Source organism: Anolis carolinensis, unplaced genomic scaffold, assembly GCF_035594765.1.
Source record: "Anolis carolinensis isolate JA03-04 unplaced genomic scaffold, rAnoCar3.1.pri scaffold_13, whole genome shotgun sequence".
Lineage (NCBI taxonomy): Eukaryota > Metazoa > Chordata > Lepidosauria > Squamata > Dactyloidae > Anolis > Anolis carolinensis.
The window spans coordinates 7,337,836-7,360,690 of NW_026943824.1; the positions used below are offsets into that span (position 1 = coordinate 7,337,836).

The 22,855-nt window shown below is 41.5% G+C and overlaps 1 protein-coding gene across 7 annotated transcripts in view; it reads right to left on the reverse strand.

Moving 5' to 3' along the window:
• Positions 1-123: 123 nt before the first annotated feature.
• LOC100558781 (myosin-11) overlaps positions 124-22,855 on the reverse strand; it is a 79,738-nt gene continuing 57,006 nt past the window's right edge. For 6 of the 7 annotated variants that reach the window (XM_062964555.1, XM_062964556.1, XM_062964561.1 and 3 more), the window contains 15 exons: positions 22,241-22,385; positions 20,695-20,901; positions 19,671-19,775; positions 19,421-19,573; positions 17,459-17,707; positions 17,151-17,363; positions 16,727-16,939; positions 16,465-16,626; positions 14,361-14,489; positions 14,096-14,184; positions 11,657-11,780; positions 11,357-11,565; positions 10,859-10,967; positions 9,819-9,991; positions 124-2,035 (listed from right to left, as the gene is read on the reverse strand). In XM_062964555.1, coding sequence (XP_062820625.1) covers positions 1,879-2,035; positions 9,819-9,991; positions 10,859-10,967; positions 11,357-11,565; positions 11,657-11,780; positions 14,096-14,184; positions 14,361-14,489; positions 16,465-16,626; positions 16,727-16,939; positions 17,151-17,363; positions 17,459-17,707; positions 19,421-19,573; positions 19,671-19,775; positions 20,695-20,901; positions 22,241-22,385 — 2,437 coding nt within the window. In that variant the 3' untranslated portion in view covers positions 124-1,878. Of the gene's footprint in view, positions 2,036-8,111; positions 8,145-9,818; positions 9,992-10,858; positions 10,968-11,356; positions 11,566-11,656; positions 11,781-14,095; positions 14,185-14,360; positions 14,490-16,464; positions 16,627-16,726; positions 16,940-17,150; positions 17,364-17,458; positions 17,708-19,420; positions 19,574-19,670; positions 19,776-20,694; positions 20,902-22,240; positions 22,386-22,855 lie in introns of all 7 variants that reach the window. The other variant, XM_062964557.1, reaches the window with a different exon arrangement.

A 22,855-nucleotide genomic window follows, 5' to 3' on the forward strand; every position in this document is an offset into this window, starting at 1 on the left:
GTTCAATCAATCCGACAGACCTCACAATCTCTGTGGGCGAAACGTCAGGAGAGAATGCTTCTGGAACATGGCCAACATACAGCCCGGAAAACTCATTTTTCTTTAAAATAACATCAGGCGAGGTGATGTTCCTCTGTGGTTTTATACACCTTTATTGAAGTGTGTGTCAAAGCACAAAAATCCATCACAGTTTAAAACAGGACACAATTCAAATTTGGGGAATTTTGGGGGAAAAAATGAAGGAAACATTAAAAGCAACGAAGGAAGGAAAGAAGGCACTTTGGGATTTTAAATGGAAGAAAGTGCAAAGATTCAGATAGGATTCCCGACATTGTTTACACATAGAATTTCTGTATTTATGGGGTAGAGTGAGGTTCCAGAAGGCATTAATAGTATTAATAATAATAATAATAATAATAATAATAGTTTCACATAAATCACATTATTATTATTATTATTATTACCATTTCTAGAAATATTACTGTGTAACTGATTTATTATTATTATTACTATTCCCCTTCCAAAATATTGTATTCCATACATTTAAAAATTCAATAGTATAGAAGGCAATAATAATAATAATTCATCAATTGCATATAAAACATTGCATTTCTGCCAATCATATTTCAGAAAGGATAATAATCTCCCTGTTTCACATAAACACATTATTATTATTATTACCATCTCTAGAAATATTACTGTGTAACTGATTTATTATTAGTATTACTGTTCCCCTTCCAAAATATCGTATTCCATAAATTTAAAAATTCAATAGTATAGAGGGCAATAATAATAATAATAATAATTCATCAATTACATATAAAACATTGCATTTCTGCCAATCATATTTCAGAAAGGATAATAATCTCTCAGTTGCACATAAAACATGGAATTTCGGCCTTTATGGAGTACACTATTTTATGGTGTAATTTATTATTATTATTATTATTATTATTATTATTATTATTATTATTTCAAAATATTATTGTAATCCATAAAGGGGGAAAATAATATTTCAGAGAGGGGGAAATAATAATAATCCATCAGTATGTATATAATATTTCTGAATTTTTGTCTCTAGGGGCACAAGAATGTTTCTGAAAGGGGAATATTTATTATTATTATTATTATTATTATTATTATTATTATTATTACTACTACTACTTCCAAAATATTGTAACCCATAAAGGGGAAAAATAATATTTCAGAGAGGGGGAAATAATAATAATCCATCAGTATGTGTATAATATTTCTGAATTTCTGTCTCTAGGGGCACAAGAATGTTTCTGAAAGGGGAATATTTATTATTATTATTTCTTCCAAAATATTGTAATCCATAAAGGGGAAAAATAATATTTCAGAGAGGGGAAAATAATAATAATCCATCAGTACATGTATAATATTTCTGAATTTCTGTCTCTAGGGGCACAAGAATGTTTCTGAAAGGGGAATATTTATTATTATTATTATTACTTCTTCCAAAATATTATTGTAATCCATAAAGGGGAAAAATAATATTTCAGAGAGGGGGAAAAATAATATTTCAGAGGGGGGGAAATAATAACAATCCATCAGTATGCGTATAATATTTCTGAATTTCTGTCCCTAGAGGCACAAGAATGTTTCTGAAAAGGGAATAATAATATTATTATTAATAATAATAATATGAATACGAATCCTGCCCAGCGTAGAGGTATCGGTGCTTGCACTCGAGGAAAAGCCGTTGGTGCCATGAGCTGGAGGTGACCGTTGGGAAAACATAAAAGCATTAAATGGTGATACGAAAACGACCCCCCTGGCATCGGGTAATCCTTTTCCAATTTTTTTTTTGTATATATTTTGGGTGTGGGGTCCGTTTGGATGCCCTTCGGAGGGCCCTCACTCGGCCTTGGTGCCGTTGAAGTCCCCGTCTTTGGCATCGGCTTCGTCCTCCGACCCGTCTCCGGCCGCGTTTTCGATGGTGCGTCTCCCTCCTCCTCCTCCGCCGGACCGTCTGGACGGGGCAAAGGACGAGGCGGAGGGCTCGTTGCCCCGTCTGCAAGGAAAAAGCGGATTTAAAGTCCGAGATGGAAGATTGACCGACGGCAAACAAAGCATCCTCGAGATCCTGGAAGAAGGTTTGGCCGAAGGAGGAGAAAGGTAGGTAGGTAAGTAGGAGTCTCCAGCATGCAAGGCAAGGGGCAGTCCTCAATGCAACCACCATTCAGCCAATAGAAAAGAATTGTAAACGGGTCCCCCAAAGGTCATCTAGTCCAGCCACTTGGGCAACATTCCAACCTCTAAAAACAACCTCTAATGCTAGAACCTCATTTAGAACAATAATAGAAAAGTACTGGAAAGGCGTTCCCAAAGGTCATATAATATTAATAATATTATTTTGCAATACAATATAATACAGTAGAGTCTCACTAATCCAAGCTAAACGGGCCGGCAGAAGATGGATAAGCGAATATCTTGGATTATAAGGACTGATAAAGGAAAAGCCTATTAAACATTAAATTAGGTTATGATTTTACAAATTAAGCACCAAAACATCATGTTATACAACAAATTTGACAGAAAAAGTAGTTCAATACGCAGTAATGTTATGTTGTAATTACTGTATTTACGAATTTAGCACCAAAATACCACGATATATTGAAAACATTGATTACAAAAATGGCTTGGATAATCCAGAAGCTTGGATAAGCGAAGCTTGGATAAGTGAGACTCTACTGTATATTGTACTGTATCAATATATTGTAATATTATTAGTAATATTACATGTAAAATATAATATAGAATTAATATAGTATAATGTATTATTAGTATTATATTATGTTATACTATATTGTGAATATTATATGTATATACAATATTTTATAATTATTATATATTATTGTAAATTATATTGTGTATATATATGTATATATATATATTATTATATACACACATATATTATTATTATATATTACAGTAGAGTCTCACTTATCCAAGACTCGCTTATCCAACGTTCTGGATTATCCAACACATTTTTGTAGTCAATGTTTTCAATACATTGTGATATTTTGGTGCTAAATTCGTAAATACAGTAATTACTACATAGCATTACTGTGTATTGAACTACTTTTTCTGTCAAATTTTTGTATAACATGAAGTTTTGGTGCTTAATTTGTAAAATCATAACCTAATTTGATGTTTAATAGGATTTCCTTAATCTCTCCTTATTATCCAACATAGTTGCTTATCCAATGTTCTGCCGGCCCATTTACATTGGATAAGCAAGACTCTACTGTAATTATATTGTATATATATATATATTGTATTGTATGTATTACATGTAATAATAATAATATTACAATATATTGATATACAGTAGAGTCTCACTTATCCAACATAAACGGGCTGGCAGAACATTGGATAAGCGAATATGTTGGATAATATGTTGTTGGATAAGCAAGACTCTACTGTAATTATATATTATATACTACATGTAATATTATTAATAATATTACAATATATTGATATACAGTAGACCAACATAAAAAGGCCGGCAAAATGTTGGATAAGTAAATACGTTGAATAATAAGGCGGGATTAAGGAAAAGCCTATTACACATCAAATTAGGTTATGGTTTTACAAATTAAGCACCAAAACATCATGTTTAACAACAAATTTGACAGAAAAAGTAGTTCAATAGGCAGTAATGCTATGTAGTAATTACTGTATTTACAAATTTAGCACCAAAATATCACAATATTTTGAAAACATTGACTAGAAAAATGCGTTGGATAATCCAGAACGTTGGATAAGCCTGTATTTACGAATTTAGCACCAAAATATCATGATATATTGAAAACATTGACTAGAAAAATGCTTTGGATAATCCAGAACGTTGGATAAGCGAGTGTTGGATAAGTGAGATTCTACTGTATTTACAAATTTAGCACCAAAATATCATGATGTATTGAAAACATCGACTACAAAAATGCATTGGATAATCCAGAATGTTGGATAAACGAGTGTTGGATAAGTGAGACTCTACTGTAGTACAATATGGTAATTTATTGCCAGTATTTTGCTATGCTAATAATATAATATTGTATGTAAATTTAATTTGTAAGCCCTTCGGGGTGAGAAGGGCGGGATATAAATGTATTAAATAATAATATTTATTAAATAAAAATAATAATATTTAATACATTATTGTTGTTATTATTATTAATAATAATAATAATATAGTCCATCCACCTGGGCAATCTTCCCATTTATAAGAGTCCTTGCATGTACTCTAGTCAATAGAAAAGTACCAGTAAGGAGTCCCCCAAAGGTCATCTAGTCGAGCTGCTTGGGCAATCTCCCCATTTGTAAGAGTCCTTGCATGTACTTTAGTCAATAGGAAAATACTGGAAAGGGGTCCCCAAAAGGTCATCTAGTCCATCCACCTGGGCAATCTCCCCATTTGTAAGAGTCCTTGCATGTACTTTAGTCAATAGGAAAATACTGGAAAGGGGTCCCCAAAAGGTCATCTAGTCCATCCACCTGGGCAATCTCCCCATTTGCAAGAGTTCTTGCACGTATTCTAGCCCTGTTTATACTGGGCATGTGGCCAAGATAAAAGAGGTAGAAATTGTTGACAACGTGCCCTTAAGCGGCTGAGTGGGGAAAGGAAAAGGCCTGAGGCTGTTAGGAATGGTGGGAGTTGGAGTCCAAAACACCCGGAGGACCCAGGTTTGCCCATGCCAGACCTAGATGCATTATTATAAATGTCTTGTGAGAGTCGAAACAACTTTACTAGTCCTTGATCAGAAAGTGAGATTCCCAAAACACTTACGTATATGAGTCTGCTCTTAGTCAAATATCGTCTAAATAACTTAGGGCGGGGATCCGCTATCACTTTTAGTAATAAAATAATATTTTGAAATAATAATATAAGGATGCCAATCTGGCTGCCCCCCAGAGGAAGAGGAACGGGCCCTCTGAGGAAGTGAGGGAATGAAGAAGTCTTGTTCAAAAGGTATCATTCCGTGCAACAGCAAAGCCAAGCAGGTCAAGGTGTGTCTAGGATTATTTTTCCTGCAAAAGAGAGTCCACAAATATTACAGAACAGGAGAGTGCATCCGCACCTCGGAGTCCCTTCCGCACCCGTTAATAGCATGACAAACCCACTTTAATGTCCCTGGTGGGATTTGTGGTTAAATCCCACGATTTCCTAGGAGGCAGCCATGGCGGTTAAAGTGGAGCCATTCTGGTACAACAATGTCGTGTGGAAGGGAACCTGGAGAATGGGTTTGGTTATGGATGGGGAAAGAAGCAGGTGCCTCTGAGCATGTTGCGCATGAAGCTTGAGCATCACACCTTAAATCTGGCTCAGTGCTTCATGGGTTAGCAATGGTGAAAGAAAGGAACAGAAGCGAGCAGGATTCCTTTACATACATTCACACACACACACACATTAATGTATGTATGTATGTATGTATGTATCTATGTATCTATGTCTCTGGCATGCATATATATATATACACACACACACATACACAATATATATATATATATGTGTGTGTGTGTGTGTGTGTGTGTGTGTATGACTGGCATATATACACATACATACACACAATATATGTATGTATATGTATGACTCTGGCATATATATATAATATATACATATACAATATATATATATACAGTAGAGTCGCACTTATCCAACACTCGCTTATCCAACGTTCTGGATTATCCAACGCATTTTTGTAGTCAATGTTTCTAATATATCGTGATATTTTGGAGCTAAATTCGTAAATACAGTAATTACTACGTAGCATTACTGAGTATTGAACTACTTTTTCTGTCAAGTTTGTTGTATAACATATTGTTTTGGTGCTTAATTTGCAAAATCATAACCTATTTTGATGTGTAATAGGCTTTTCCTTAATCCCTCCTTATTATCCAACAGATTTGCTTATCCGACGTTCTGCCGGCCCATTTATGTTGGATAAGTGAGACTCTACTGTGTATATATGTATATATATACGTATGTATGTGTGTGTGTATATATATATATATACACACACACAATATACAGTAGAGTCTCACTTATCCAACATAAACGGGCCGGCAGAACGTTGGATAAGCGAATATGTTGGATAATAAGGAGAGATAAAGAAAAAGCCTATTAAACATCAAAACAGGTTATGATTTTACAAATTAAGCACCAAAACATCATGTTATACAAAAAATTTGACAGAAAAAAGTAGTTCATTACACATTAATGCTATATAGTAATTACTGTATTTATGAATTTAGCACCAAAATATCACGATATATTGAAAACATTGACTACAAAAATGTGTTGGATAATCCAGAACGTTGGATAAGTGAGTGTTGGATAAGTGAGACTCTACTGTATGTATGTATATGCATGACTCTGGCATATATACACATACATACACACATACACAATATATGTATGTTTATGTATGACTGGCATATATATATATATATATAATATACATATATATATACACACACACACAATATATGTATGTATATGCATGACTCTGGCATATATACACATACATACACACATACACAATATATGTATGTTTATGTATGACTGGCATATATATATATAATATACATATATATATATATACACACACACACACACACACAATATATGTATGTATATGCATGACTCTGGCATATATACACATACATACACACATACACAATATATGTATGTTTATGTATGACTGGCATATATATATATAATATACATATATATATATATACACACACACACACACACACAATATATGTATGTATATGCATGACTCTGGCATATATACACATACATACACACATACACAATATATGTATGTTTATGTATGACTGGCATATATATATATAATATACATATATATATATATACACACACACACACACACAATATATGTATGTATATGCATGACTCTGGCATATATACACATACATACACACATACACAATATATGTATGTTTATGTATGACTGGCATATATATATATAATATACATATATATATATATACACACACACACACACACACAATATATGTATGTATATGCATGACTCTGGCATATATACACATACATACACACATACACAATATATGTATGTTTATGTATGACTGGCATATATATATATATAATATACATATATATATACACACACACACACACACACAATATATGTATGTATATGCATGACTCTGGCATATATACACATACATACACACATACACAATATATGTATGTTTATGTATGACTGGCATATATATATATAATATACATATATACACACACACACAATATATGTATGTATATGTATGACTGGCATATATACACATACATACACACACAATATATGTATGTTTATGTATGACATATATATATATATATATATATACACACGCGCGCACTGGAGCAGGTTTATATAGGAACATGCGGGTGTATATATGTATTTGTGTATGTCTATATCTATACGTATACTGTACATTTGTCTTTTTATATTTATACAGATATATGAAGATAGCAAGATAGATATGTGTGTGTGCATAGAGAGAGAGAGAGAGTTTGAAGGCCAGAATCATGCAAGTCTTCGGAAGCAGACTTATGTCTGCGGAAAGTAGGATTGACCACTTTTGCAAACTTTAGATTACTATGAAGGGAAGCCAAGGAAATGACTATTTGCAAAAGGGATAATGTTGCATCATTGTACGAACAAGCCAAAGAAATGATGCAAGATTCGTGGGAGGCGTTCATGCACTTGTGTTTCGGCACAAATTAGCTTTCAGGACATTTGCTTTAGGAAGAAGAAGAAAAAAAAAATCGCATTTTGCAAGAGAAAGGGGGGAAATGCAGGAAGGGGTATATAAATGGCTAGATAACCAACATATCTGTAATATTTGTCTCTTTTGGAACAAAGACGGCCGACGTTTTAGTATCCAAGCCTTCACAGTTTGCAGGGTTTTATTTGAGGACGACATCCACAACAATAAAGGGGGGAGAGGAGCACCAGGGATAAATATATATATTATATATATATATATATTAAAATAAGCAAACAGAAGGGGCTGCGAAGTTGAAGGCATGGTACCTGCGCTGTCACTGCGAAGGCTCTGGGTTCCCTCTGAAAGAGAGAGAAGCGCCCCAAATGCATTAGCCTCAAAAGGTCTCCAAAGGTTTGCAAGGCAAACTCCCTGTAGTCTCGGGACTACAACTCCCATCATCTCCACGGCTGAGTGATGATGGGAGTTGTATTCCAAAAGGTTGTGCATGCTTCTGGGTTGCATGCAAGCCAAACCGCTTGCTGCTGTTGACAAGTTTACAGGGGATGAAATGATGGTTCCTGTGTCAGGAGGGCAGAAAATCCGCTCCTGGTTTCAGTCCGAACTTGGACAGAGCAGCCTAGAATCCTGAATTCACTTTATTTATTTATTACTATATTTATATCCCGCCCTTCTCACCCAACAGGGGACTCAGGGCGGCTTACAATAAAACACACATATAAAACCTGTACAATACACTATAAATCAGTTAAAAATTAAAAATTAATTAATTATTGGCACTACGTCTCCCAGAATCTCCCCCAGCCTTTGGGGAAAGGGGGTTAGGAAAACTTGCAGGTGAAGGAGAGAGAAATGGGAAGGGACTTTGATTGACTCACATCCGTATTCCATGTTATAATAATAATTTTATAATGATTAATAATAATGTTCTCCATCCTTGGAGATCGGTCAAGGCTGAGATGTAGTGCCAAAAACCTCTCTTTGGAAGCACTCGCAATGTTTACAAATGTGGAAGCCTGCAGATTAGTCACGAGCAGACTTTTGGGTTTGACTTTCATTAGAATCTGACTCTGGCAGCAAAGACTGCTTGTTCCCCTACCACGACATTAATTCCGTGTGAACGTGGAGTCATGGCAGCATTGGAATCAATCCCACCCAGAGGAGAGCTTTGGCGATGGCCAGATGCAATGAGTTGTCATCAGGCCTGTAGCAAGGGGGTGGTTTTAGGGGCTCAACCCCCCCCCCCCCCGAAATTTTTCAGGTTATAAAAAAAAAATCTGGTTTACTCATGAATTTTAACTGGTTAACCAAATCCCCATGCTAAGTCTATGAGACACAAAACATCAAGAGTCCCTCCAGGCACTATCTCAAGCAGATATTGACAGGTTTGTAGCGGGGAGGGGTGTGTGCTAGGGGTTAAACCCCCCCCCCTGAAATTTTCAAAAACCCCTCCCGAAATTTTTTTCTGGCTACGGCCCTGGTTGTCATCAGCTCTTTTGGATGAGAGATATAAACACGTGACACGTTCCAAAAGCGTTTGATCTTGTGACTTGGTTTCTATCGAAACACTTCACCATTCTTTGTTTGCCTGCCCTAAATACGTATGATAGGTAAAGGTAATGGTTTCCCCTGACGTTAAGTCCAGTCATGTCTAACTCTGGGGGTTGGTGCTCATCTCCATTTCTAAGCCGAAGAGCCGGCGTTGTCTGTAGACACCTCCAAGGTCATATGGCCACTGGCATGAATGCATGGAGCGCTGTTACCTTCCCGCCAGAGCAGTACCTATTGATCTACTCACATTGGCATGTTTTCAAACTGCTAGGTTGGCAGAAGCTGGAGCTAACAGCAGATGCTCGCTCCACTCCCCGGATTTGAACCTGGGACCTTTGGGTCTGGTAGTTCAGCAGCTCCAAAATACGTATGATCTATAGTACCAAAAAGGGGACTTCCTCCTACGCTTTGAAGCTCTGCTTCTGCACCAGGAATGTCAATGAGAGAGGTCAAGGGCCACCCACCTGAGCTTGTTCTTGAGGGCGGTCACTTCCCGGCCCAAGGCCTCGCTGCCCTCGGTGGCCTCGTCCAGCTCCCGCTGCAGCTTCCGGCGGCTGGCGTTGATGCGCTGGGCCTCCTCTTCGGCCTCCTCCAGCTGCCGCTTCAGCTGCTTCACCCGGGCGTTGCCTTTGTCCGCCTGCGACAGAGGGACGGTTTTAGGATTTGATAAAATATAACAACATATCCAGGTGAAAAACGGCTGAGTCAAGACGACAAAGGAAGTGTCTGATGCAAGTGTCTTCCTGATTTGAAATGAACCTTTGCTGCCTGTTGTGTTTGCTGTTCCTTCAGGTACTTCCTGAGCACTTAGAGAATTTAGAGACTTCCTTGTACTTTGTATGGACCAACTATAGAGCCTGACAGACGGCAAAGGGGAAAGGCCTGGGACATCTGGGCCAACACTTGATCCCGAAGCTCACCTTGAGAACATGGCCACCCCTGGTCCAAAATACTTGGGACCCGAAGCATCCCATAATATGGATTTTTAGAATTACATATTGAACTGATACTCTGCCTTTCTCTATTTTGGAATATGACCATTTCGGAATAGCCACACGTGTCCCTGGAGCTCATCTTTGCAAGGCTTCATAGGTTGACCATCACTAGTCTGAAACCAGGGACCAGAAGCATCCCATAATACAAATTTTCTAATTTTATTTATTGCATGTATGTCCTGACTTCCTACATTTTGGGATAGTCACACCTGCCTCTGAAGCTCACCTTTGCAAGACTGACCATCGCTGGTCTGAAATGTTCAGGACTAGAAATGTCGCATAACATGGATTTCTAAAAAATGTATTATTCATTATGCCATGCCAATAAAGGCATCACTGTCATGGGGCTCTGTTACATTTCCTGGTTCTAAAGGAACACTATAAATCCCAGGTTTTCTGAGACAGTTTGAGTGGGATAGAAGGGCCGGAGCTTTCCAATGGGGCGGACGTATTGCAAGGAGAGAGAAATCCACCGCAGACATTGCAAAGCTCCCCAGGTGAGGTCCTACCTGGTCTTTGTATTGCTCCGCCTGCTTCCTCTCATCCTCCACCTGAAGCAAAACCTCCTTGAGCTTCTTGTCCTTCTGCCGCAGGGCCTTGGCGGCTGTCTGCTTTTCCCTGCAAAAGGGATTAGAAGCGGGTTTTTATTCTGAATTATTCGGCATGTGATGCAATTGAGAGCAAAAAGCAAATATAAATGGACTCAATTCACCCTAGAAAAGAAGTACAGGAAATTTCACAGCACTAGGTAACATGGGGTGAGAAGGGCGGGATATAAATGTAGTAAATAAATAAATAGATGTGGGTGAAACGTCAGGAGAGAATACTTCTGGAGCCTGGCCAGACACACAACAACCCTGCGATTCCGGCCACGAAAGCCTTCGACAACACATCCTCCAAATGTTAATATTTTCCTGGGTTATAAATGCCGTTTCCTAATTTTTTCTATCATAAAAACATGGGGAAAGTTTATTAAACTGCAAAGGACACTCTGTGCGCTACCGTACCTGGCCTCCTGCTCCAGCTGCTCCTCCAGCTGTGCGATCTTGGCCTCGAGGGCCGTGACGGTGGCCTTGAACTTGGACTTGACGGCCCCCTCCATCTCCTGCAACTTGGACCGCAGCTCCTTGTTCTGCCGCTCCAGCTGCTGCCGCCCGCTCTCGTTCTTCTGCGCCGCTGCCCGCTCCGACGCCAGTTCGTTGCTCAGCTGCTCCGACTGCAAAGATACAACCAAGAGGATGGGCTCCACAATCCTTACGGCCCTGAAAGGGCTTCGTTTTTTGTCCCACCTGGCAGGGGCGGCGTACCTGCTGGACGGCCTTCCGGAAGCGGTCGCTCATGGCCTCCATGTTGCCCTGCTCCTCCTCCAGCTCTTCCTCCAGCTGCGAGATCCTGGCCTCCAAACGGCGCTTCTCGTCCTGGAGGCTGGTCCTGGACACCAGGGAGGAAAACAAAGCCCATGGATCTCCATAGATTCCCAGCTTCATTGCGCTGGCTCTCGCACCTTAGCCTTGATTCACCTTGCTCTGACACACAACACTGTACAGCCGGTTTAAGTCTTTTAGTTTATTAAAGATAGATAGTAAAAAGTTCTTCAAAAAGCAAGAGTAAAATATCCAAAAGTCAATTACAAAATATAATCTGGAAATAGAGATCAGGAACTCACAAGGAATAAACAATGTCCAAAGAAAGCATGGTAAAATCCAAGGCACATGGATACATAGACTGCAAGGTAATCCAAGACATAGCCGGAAAACTAGAGCTTGTTTCTCTGGTGAAAGGAAGTTGCTTTGACAAAGGTTTTCTCCAAACACACCTCTTTTAATACTCTTTGCAAAACATGAAGGCATTTCTCTGCCCTCTCGCCTCCCTTCTGTTTGCGATTCTCACACTTCGCCGAACTCTGAATTCCAAATGCCCTATCTAAGTCTCCCATCTCTTCAAGGTCAGTTTGCTCGTTATTTCGCTGAGACTCATGATTAGGTTGGGAATCTTCCTTCTTCCCTTCTTTCCTTCTCATGTCATCATGCACCTGGCTGGCTTCAGGTTCGTCCACTCCAGCCCTCTCTGTGGGAACCTGAATCTACCTGAATCCCTCTTTCCTCATCAGAGTCTACGTCAATCTGAGGCTGAGCCACAACACTGTCTTTTAGACATGTCCAAAAAATCGTTTTGAATCGTATATCGGAATTATTTCGGATTGTTCTCGCTTTTTGATACGCATTCCGAGACATTGTCTCACAGCGCAACCAGCAATGTAATTCGAACCATTGTTGGCCCATTCTCTAATTGTCTCTTAATGTTTCGTTAATTTTTTTCCCCAAAAAACTTTTTAAATATATTTTTTAAAATATATTTTTTTAAAAAATTGTTTCTGCAACCTACCTAGAATGGGAGCTTGGCGCAGCCTAACATGGCTGCCGCTCCCCGGCCAATCAGAAGCTTCCACGATGGATGCAAAGGTGGGGGCTAAGGTTGATGAGGATAGCTCAAGAAATGAGGGTGGGAGAGCCCTGTAAAAGTCCCCCCCCCCCCGGGTTCCCTTTTTTTTGGCGATTGCGCATGCGCGTCCGCCATTTTAGAAACATTTAGAATCATTACGAATTTTCGGAAATATCCAAAATTTTTGGGTGAAAAAATCGGAAATACTTTCTATATCGAAGCGCCAGCGCCCCCTACTTTAGAAACGAGAATTGAAACATTTTTTTCATCGATCAGACATGCCTACTGTCTTTCCTTCCCAAAATGGGAAACCCATATAGACCAGCTTAGGATACTGTCAACACCCTAAATTAGGACTTTTGTTCCAAAAATGGGAACCCCATAAAGACCAAATTAGGATACTGTTGACATCCTAGATTAGGACTTTCCTTCCAAAAATTGGGAACCCCGTAAACATCCAAATGGGATCATATTGAGACTCTTGGAAACGCCAGCTCCCTTCTCGCATCCAGAGAGCGATCAAAATGAATGTTCCCGGCCCACGACTTTTGCTCTCCCTGGATTTCCCAGAAAAACAGCCACAGAAGCGAGTCACGTTGCATCAGCTCTATGACCAGAGACTTTGCTGTGGAAGACTCAAACCCCATTTGGGTTTTAGTCCAAACTTTAGAGGAGCTCCACGCAAAATGCCCGGAGAGATCTATTCAAGGCACCCAATCCTATATACGAGGGTTATCCAGAAAGTACATTACGTATTGGAATTAAAAATGAACAAAGTATAGGAGAAAACATTTACCATATGCAGTTGAAAGCTACACCCAAATACCACATCTCATGTAGTCGCCATTCAAATCTAGGCACTTACTATAGTGATGAAGGAGCTTTGCAACTCCTTCCCCACTAAATTTTGCCGCTTGCTTCCTCAACTACTTGTTTCCAACAATGGCAGCGTGGCTGGCAACGCAGCATTTTGGCGACGCTGTGCAGCTGCGGGAAAGGGTGACTGGCTGGTTGAGGAAGCAAGCGGCAGAATTTAGTGGGGAAGGAGTTGTAAAGCTCCTTCATCGCTATGGTAAGTGCCTAGATTTGAATGGTGACTACGTGAGATGTGGTATTTGGGTGTGGCTTTCAACTGCATATGGCAAATGTTTTCTCCTATACTTTGTTCATTTCTAATTCCGAAATGTAATGTACTTTCTGGATAGCCCTCGTATATACTTCGCCTCCTTGGGGCAAGCTCCTCTAAAGTTTGGTCTGAAGCATGGAGTGGATCCCGCTTCCCCTGGAGGCCCACAGAGCCTTACCTGCCCGAAGTGGCGCTGGCCAGCTCTTCCGCCAAGTCGTCTTTCTCTTGCTCCGCTTGCTTCTTGGCTCGTTCTGCGGCCGCCAAATCCTGCCCAAAAGAAGAGAATCCATACAACTTCTTGTAAAATTCACTGTTCAAATCATAGCTCCATCAGCAGGGAAGCCATTGCCTTGGGCACTGGATGGTGGCCCTGCAGACCTTCCTGTCCCAAAGCCCCCAAGGCCTCGACTGCAGGTCCCCTCGTCCACCGCCGCCCGGCTGACCTCCTGGAGCTGCATCAGCTCGGCCTCCAGGTTCTTGGCCTTCTTCTCGTTCTCTCTGGCCGTGGCAAAGACCTCTTCCCTTGAGGCCCGGGCATCATCCAGCTCTCGCTGGAAGTCCTTCATCTGAGCCTGAAAAGGGACCAATGAAGCAGGTTTGGGTCTCGTCCACACAGACATCCTAAATAACACAATGGTTGCCCTAGAAGATGACTGCAAACTGTGTCCTGTTTTAAGGATGGCTAAAAGCGTAACCAGAATGGGCAGGGGATTTAAGGGACACTGTTGTGGTTTGACATGGAGGGAAAATGAAAGAAGGGAGGAAGGAGGAAGTTTGACTTGCGTTGTTCCATAGTTGTAGGAAATAGGACCCTGATAGTTATTTATTAAAAGAGGTTTGCAACCAGCCTGCAGGCCTTTGCTGCTTTCAGCTTGCAAAAGTATCCTTTTGTTCTTGAGACCGCCCCTTTTCCTGGGGGTTAAATCTCCATTTTGAGAAGCCTTTTCTGCCTTTTCACTGAAGAGAAAAGAACTCAGATGTGCTTGTGTGATCAAGCCAGGCCAGCTCAGACAAGCCATCGTAAGTACTGACCTCTTGCCTATAAAACTGGTGCTGAGTTCAGATAGGGGAAGACCTGCTCTTTCCAAGATAGCAACTCAGCACTGAGGCAAAGAATACCCCAGTATTTCTTTGCCATTGGAAGAAGCTCTAATTACTTCGTCTCCAAGCTAGCTTTGAGCTTAGATAGTGAAAGACCTGCTCTTTTTGATATAGCAGCTCAGGGCTAGGGTAGAGAGGATCTCAGGATCTCTTCGCCTTTGGAAGAAGTTAACCCAGCAACTAAGGGGAAAGGCAAGAAAGGAATGTCTGCAAGGTTTTATAAGTTGACTATTGTAACCTCAACAATTTGTGCCAAGTCTTCCAAGGACTTTGAGAAAATAAAATCTTGTATGATTGTTCAACTTGAAGTGACTTTGGTTACTGGGATTCCTGAGCTTCAAAGTAAGGCCCCCGCAGTTCACCCAGGCAAAGAAAGAAGCACATCTTAAAGCTCTAAAATGTGCCTGGGTGTGACGGCATAGATGTGATAACCGTGTTTAAATATGTGAAAGAATGTCATAAAGAGGAGGGAGGAGGCTTCCTTTCTGCTGCCCTGGAGACTGGGACTCAATGGAGCTGTGGGTTCAAAATACAGGAAAAGATATTCCATCTTAACACCAGGAAGAACTTCCTGACTGTGAGAGCAGTTCAGCAGTGGAACTCTCTGCCTTGGAGTGCGGTAGAAGCTCCTTCCTTGGAAGCTTTTAAACAGAGGCTGGGTAGCCATCTGTTGGGGGTGCTTTGGTTGTGCTTTTCCTGCGTGGAAAAAAGGATGGACTGGACAGACTTTGGGGTCCCTTCCAACTCTAGGATACTATGGTTGTATTATTATTATTATTATTATTATACTGACACAACGACATTGTATGACACAGCAAACAAGATAGATATGCTGGATTTTGTATCACAAAATCACAAGTCAAACACTTCCCAAGTGTCTAGGCCTGTGTGATGTATTTTCGGATGATGTGCGCAGATCCCAGTAAGGTGGCCTTTTGCAGTTGGCAGATTGTAATTTTGTCAATGCCTATTGTTTCCAAATGCCGGCTGAGATCTTTTCGCACGGCACCCAATGTGCCCATCACCACCGGGACCACCTGCACTGGTTTCTGCCAGAGTCTTTGAAGTTCAATCTTGAGGTCCTGATAGTGGCTGAGTTTTATTATTATTATTTTTATATTATTATTATTATTTTATTATGACACAGCAAACAAGATAGACATGCTGGACTTCGTATCACAAAATCACAAGTCGAACACTTTCTAAGTGTCTAGGACTCTGTGATGTATTTTCGGATGATGCGCGCAGATCCCAGCAGAGTGGCCTTTTGCAGCTGGCAATAATAATAATAATAATAATAATTATTATTATTATTATTATTATTATTATTATTATTATTATTTAGGGGTGGATGGCCATCTGTTGGGAGGCTTTGGTTGTGCTTCTCCTGCATGAAGGTAGAAGGGGGTTGGACTGGACGGACCATGCGGCCAACCCAGGACCCACCTGCAGTTTCCGTAGCTGCTTGATGGCCTCCTCCCGGCCCTTGTTGGCCGAGTCCACCTGCCCCTCCAGGTCCTTGAGGTCCACCTCCAGCTTCTTCTTGGCCGCAGCAGCCAGGCCCCGTTGCTTTCGCTCATCCTCCAGCTCCACTTCCATTTCATGGAGCTGATGGGACAGGAGAAAGAGGAGGTCATGCATCAGGGGAGGGTCCCGCGGCCAGCACCCGGGACTCAGAACCCAGGCTTCTCTCCAACGCCTTGCTCACCTGCTTCTGGAGCTGGCGGCGTTTCTCCTCGTTCTGCTCATCCCGGGCTTGGAGGTCGCGCTCGAACTGCCCCTTGAGGGCCTGCATGTTGACCTCCAGCCGCAGCTTGGCGTCCTCCGTGGCCTGGAGCTCGTCCTCCAGCTCCTCTAGCTGCGTCTTCATTTCCTCCACCTGCTGCTCCAGCGCCCGCTTGGACTTCTCCAGGTCGTGGACCTTCCAAAGGAGTAAAGGGCAATGGTCAAGCGGACATGGAGGGAGAAGAAAAGCAACACTCGAAAGAGCAGGAGATAAAGAAGGAGGAAGAAACAAAGAGGAAAGGAGGAGCAAGAAGAAGAGGAGGAGGAAGAGTGAGAAAAGGAGAAGGATCCTGTGGCCAAGGCCTTCCTCTGGCCAGAGCCCAAACCACGTCTCGGTGGTGACCTACGTTCTTCCCGACGTCGTCCTTGGAGCTGACCAGGTCCTCCATCTCAGCCCGCAGGCCCTTGTTGGCCCTCTCCAGCTCCTCCTTGGCCTCCAGGGCCTCCTCCAGAGCCCGCGCCAGAGACAGGGCCTTGGTCTCCTTCTCCCTGGCCTCAGCCTCCGCGCGGTCCCGCTCTTCTGCAAACTTGGAGGAGATGGTCTTCTCCTCCGCCAGCAACTGCTCAGGAAGGAAAGGGGGAGATGGCAGTTGGTCATTGGGACAGTCACTCGGAAGGGAGGAAGGGAACATCGAGAGACACTGAGGACGTGTACCTGGTCGAACTTCTTCTGCTTCTTCTCCAGGTTGGAGACCATCTGCCGCTGGTTGTCCAGGTCCACCACCAAGTCGTCCAGCTCCTGCTGCAGGCGGTTCTTGGTCTTCTCCAGCTTGTCGTAGGAGGCCGCCTTCTCCTCAAACTGTTGCGTCAGGCCCTCGACCTCCTTCTGCAGCCGCTTCTTGCCTTCCTCCATGTTTTCCACGGTGGCCACGTATTCCTGCAGCTTCCGCTTGGAGTCCGAGAGCTGCCGTCGGCATCGGGAAAAGACAGAAGGGGGAAAGTGACGTTGGGAGTCATGCAGCCCCAAAGCCGGCACATTTCCATTCTTTAATGGGCTCTTTAATGGTACCTTGTACATTGATGTTATTGCATTTTACAAAGCAAGCTCTGTACACCAGTAGTTTTATCTACCGTGTTTCCCCGAAAATAAGACAGTGTCTTATAATAATTTTTGCTCCCAAAGATGCGCTAGGTCTTATTTTCAGGGGATGTCTTATTTTTCCATGAAGAAGAATTCACATTTATCATTGAACCAAAAAAAAGAACATTTATTCTATACTGTACAGTAGTTTTCATCACAAACCAACGTAACCAAACCAGACAAACTGTGACTCCTGACAAGAATTTCTTGTTATTACCATTATTTCCATGTACAACTCGTATGTACATTTACCAATCCTGCATGCTTAATTTGGTGTCAGACTGATCTATCTGCCCATTTTAGAATAGCCCCATTCTCGAGGTGTTGCCAATGCTATATCGCACTTTGTCCATTTCAACTGTGAAATTACCTTCCCCATTTCGGCCCATTTCGGCACATGTTGCACTTTGCCTGGGTTCTATGAATTAGTCTCTTGTGTTAATATTGTATGTTTTATGTTGATTTTAACTATTGTTTTTACTGTAATTGATGTTTTTATTGGATAACTGTTGTATTGCTGTGTTTTGATATTTGATTGTTTTATCGGGCAAGGCCCCATGTAAGCCGCCCCGAGTCCCTTCGGGGAGATGGGGCGGGGTATAAAAATAAAGTTGTTGTTGTTATTATTATTATTATTATTATTATTATTATTATTATTATTATGCTATGGTGTTTTGTTTGGCGGGCGCTGAGCATGCTTCCAAACAAAAACTTTGCTAAGTCTTACTTTCGGGGGAGGCCTTATATTTAGCAATTCAGCAAAATCTTTGCTAGGTCTTATTTTTGGGTAATGTCTTATTTTCGGGGAAACAGGGTCGTACTTTGATAATGTTTTACTATGTTGCTCTCCTACATATACTTTATTAGGCACTAGCTGTGCCCGGCCACGCGTTGCTGTGGTGTTGTCTAGTGGTGTTGGTGAGAAATTGTTGAAGTAGTGGTGGTATTGAATGTCTGTTGTATGGTTGTCTTTATGTTTAGTATGCACACTGAAGTGGATTATATGGCAGTGTGGAGTCAAGATAATCCAGTTTAAAGCAGATAATATAAGATTCTAAATGGGTTATATAGATGTGGAAGGGCCTTGAGTCTACACTGCCATATAATCCAGTTAAAATCTGATAATCTGTGGAAGAGGCCTAAGTGAGGCCTAACTGTGCCTGTCCCCTGGGCTGAGGAGGTTGCTAGGAGACCAAGTGGGCGGAGCTTAGCCTTCAAACAGGCAGCAATTGGATAAAAGCAATTATTCCTCTCTCTCTAATTAGGACTTTATTTTTCTTTTCTTTTTGTTGTATCAACCTAGAGCCGTGAATGCTGGGTTGTGTTGTCAAATTTCGAGGTTGGGGGGCCTGTAGTTTTGTTGTTTTGTCCGCTGCCCTGATGCCATCACTCTTTTATATATATAGATTAATAAATGGAAAGGAAGCAGGAATTGCTTGCCACCTCCTTTGAGCAGAAAGCTGCGTTTAGGTCTTGACCAAGAGAGAAAAGCACGATATAAATGATGATGATGATGATATTAATAATATTCCCAACCTGGACATTGAGGGTTGAAATATGCCGCTCCAGGTTCTGCTTGGCCTCCATCTCTTCGTCCAGTTGGTCCTGCAAGCTGTTCTTCTCATCCTCCATTTGGCGAAGTTTGGTGGACAAGTTGAGCTTCTGCCGCGTCTCTTCTTGGAGGAGCTCCTGCAAAATCCAAAGAAAGAAGGGAAGGAGGGAAGAAAGGTCAGTATCTTCCTTGGAGCGGAATCACAACCAGGGCCGTTGTGGGTTTGGGTCCCACCTGAGTGTCCTGCAACTGGGAACTCAAGGTTGAGACGTCCTTGTTCAGCTTGATGGTCTTGCTTTCAGCCTCACTCAAGAGCCCCGTCACGTTTTCCACTTCCACCTAGGAAGAATAGGAAAAAACCCTACAGGTTATTATGGTCCAGCATTGAAGGAAGAGAATTCTAACTCTGGAAGACTCCCAGATATTATATATATATATATATATATATATATATATATATATATATATATATATATGAGAGAGTAAAAGTAGTAAAACTGTTTATGAAAAGTCATTTTCCTGAGATTCAGAATTCTCTATGAGAATATTCCTTTTTATTGTACTTGGAGTGGCAAGGATTCTTGATCAAAAATCTATTCCTGGTTCCCCTACTTCATGTTTTCAACATGTTTTGGTTGGTGGAAGGTTTTTAGTTCTTGCTACTGTTAGACAGTATGGCTTGAGAGAATTTAAGGCATAGTGTTAGTTTTTTTTTAATTGTGGAATTTTGAGGAATGAGAAAAAAAAATGGCCACTCATGATTCTAATAACTTAAGAGTGAATATTATGGAATGTCATAAGGATTGGAAGATATGTGTGATATAATAATTAAAAAAGGAGTATTTCTGAAAGCTGGAGAAAAACAATACTTCAAGCTTAGGTCTAAAATTCAGCCACACACTTGAATCTTACAGCATTTTGGAACTTAATATTGGAACTTAATATTGGATAATATTGGGCTCGGGCTGTGGCGCAGGCTGGAGAGCAGCTGCAATGAATCACTGCAATGAATCACTCTGACCAGGAGGTCATGAGTTCGAGGCCCGCTCGGAGCCTATGTTTGTCGTGTCTTTGTCCTATGTTAAAAGGCATTGAATGTTTGCCTATATGTGTAATGTGATCCGCCCTGAGTCCCCTTCGGGGTGAGAAGGGCGGAATATAAATGCTGTAAATATAAATATAATATATTGAAAATTTGTGATTCCGGCCTTGTTAAAATAGGCATTCCCGGTTTTGCAAAAACTTAGGTCCCTGTCACCTGTAGCTTGTTGACTTTTTCTCCCAGCTCCGTCCGGACCCTTTCTCCTTCCGCGAACTTGGTCTGCAGTTCCTGGAGCTGCCCTTCCAGCTTCTTCTTCTTGTGCTCCACTTCTTGCTTGGCCTGGTTGAGTGACCGGACCTCATTGCTGAGGTCAGCGTTGTCCTTCTCCAGGCCCTGCTTGGTTTTGTCCAGGTTGGCTTTGGCCTGAAATCACCACAGAAGCATAAGATTGTGTTGAAGATATCATCCTGGACTACACAAGTCTCATTTACTAGACAGGTAGTGGATAGAATAGACTGAGGGAATCCTCTCTATAATCCCACGCATGCCAAACAGGCTTTGTTGTTTTCCTCTCTTCTATCCTGTTACATCCACCCCTTGCCTTGTTGTTTTAGCAACGTGTTCTCTTCAGGGATGAGGTTACACCTTCTACGTAGATTGGAATTTTTCTGGCCCAAAGAGAAAGCACAGACCATGCGGTGGGTCACCATTCCTTCTACATTCTTACTCCCTTTGTTTCACCAAGAAGAATGCATTTTGGCAAAATGTAGCTATCTAGAAATCTTTGTTATTTTTACCTGCCTACCTGCCTTAGAAGCTAGCTTAGATAGCTAGTTAGCTCCAAACCTTTTCCTATCTACAATGGATTTCTTTTTACCTCAATAAATACCTTTTGAACTTTTAAGGGGGCCGGGCTGTGGTGCAGCTGGCTAGTAACCAGCTGCTATAAATCACTACCAAGAGGTCATGAGTTTGAAGCCTGGGTCGGGTTAAGCCTCCGACCATTAAAAAAAAAAATAGACCCGGCTTGCTGTTGACCTAGCAGCCCCGAAAGACAGTTGCATCTGTCAAGTAGGGAAAATTTAGGTACGCTTTATGTGGGAGGCTAATTTAACTAATCTACAACACCATAAAACTGCTCACGAGGAAAAGAAGAGGAAGAACAGCCACCAATGGACGGTGAAGCAACAGCTCCCCCTGTGGCCGGAATCGTGAAGCTGGAAAGATGTTAAAAGTGCCTCTGTGTCTGTCTAAAACTGAATGTTGTTTGTCTGTTGGCATTGAATGTTTGCCATATATGTGTTCATTGTAATCCGCCCTGAGTCCCCTTCGGGGTGAGAAGGGCGGAATATAAATACTGTAAATAAATAAATAAATAAATTAAGCTGACTTTGCAATCCTTTGCCGTCCTAAAGAAGAAATGCTTTCCCTAAACTCACCTCACATAAGTTTTCTGCTGTTTTGGATGCGTGCTTCTGCACTCTGCTATATTTTTGGGAATCTACCTCACAAAAGAGGCTCACAGATTCTCAACAGATTGGAAGGAAGGGTCACCCAGAGGCCATCCAGTCCCACCTCACTCCTTCCGCCACGTTAGAAGGTATGGTCAAGTGGGCACAAGAGAATGTGAAGCCCTTAGATTAGATAATATTGCAGGCATAAAAAAGAAGTCACCATCCAAGACCTCCCAAGCAATGGCCACCCACCCACTCCACTGGACCCAAGAGTCACAGGTCCCTCCTTATAGGAGGGCAATCTTTACCCGCTTGAATTGTTCCAGCTGCTCTGCCAGCTCCTCCACAGCCTGCGTGTGCTTCTGCCGCATCTCCTGGACCTGAGCTTCGTGAGTTCGTGTCTCCTCCTCCAGCGCCCGCTTTAGAACAGTCACTTCCTGCTCCCTCTTGGCCCTGAGGAGCACAAGGAAGGGGACACGGGGTGCATTTGAATGTGTAATGGTCATTGAAAGCTTCCTACTTAGCAGTCGAGATCTCCCATAATGTTAATTAAAAGCTTCCTACTAAACAGTCAAGATCCCCCATAATGTTAATTAAAAACTTCCTACTAAACAGTCAAGGTCCCCCATAATGGTTATTAAAAGCTTCCTATTAAACAGTCAAGATCCCTCATAGTGGTCATTGAAAGCTTCCTACTAAACAGTCAAGATCCCCCATAATGGTCATTGAAAGCTTCCTACTAAACAGTCAAGATCCCCCATAATGGTCATTGAAAGCTTCCTACTAAACAGTCAAGATCCCCCATAATGTTCATTGAAAGCTTCCTACTACAGTCAAGGTCCCCCATAATGGTCATTGAAAGCTTCCTATACTAAACAGTCAAGGTCCCCCATAATGGTCATTAAAAGCCTCCTACTAAACAG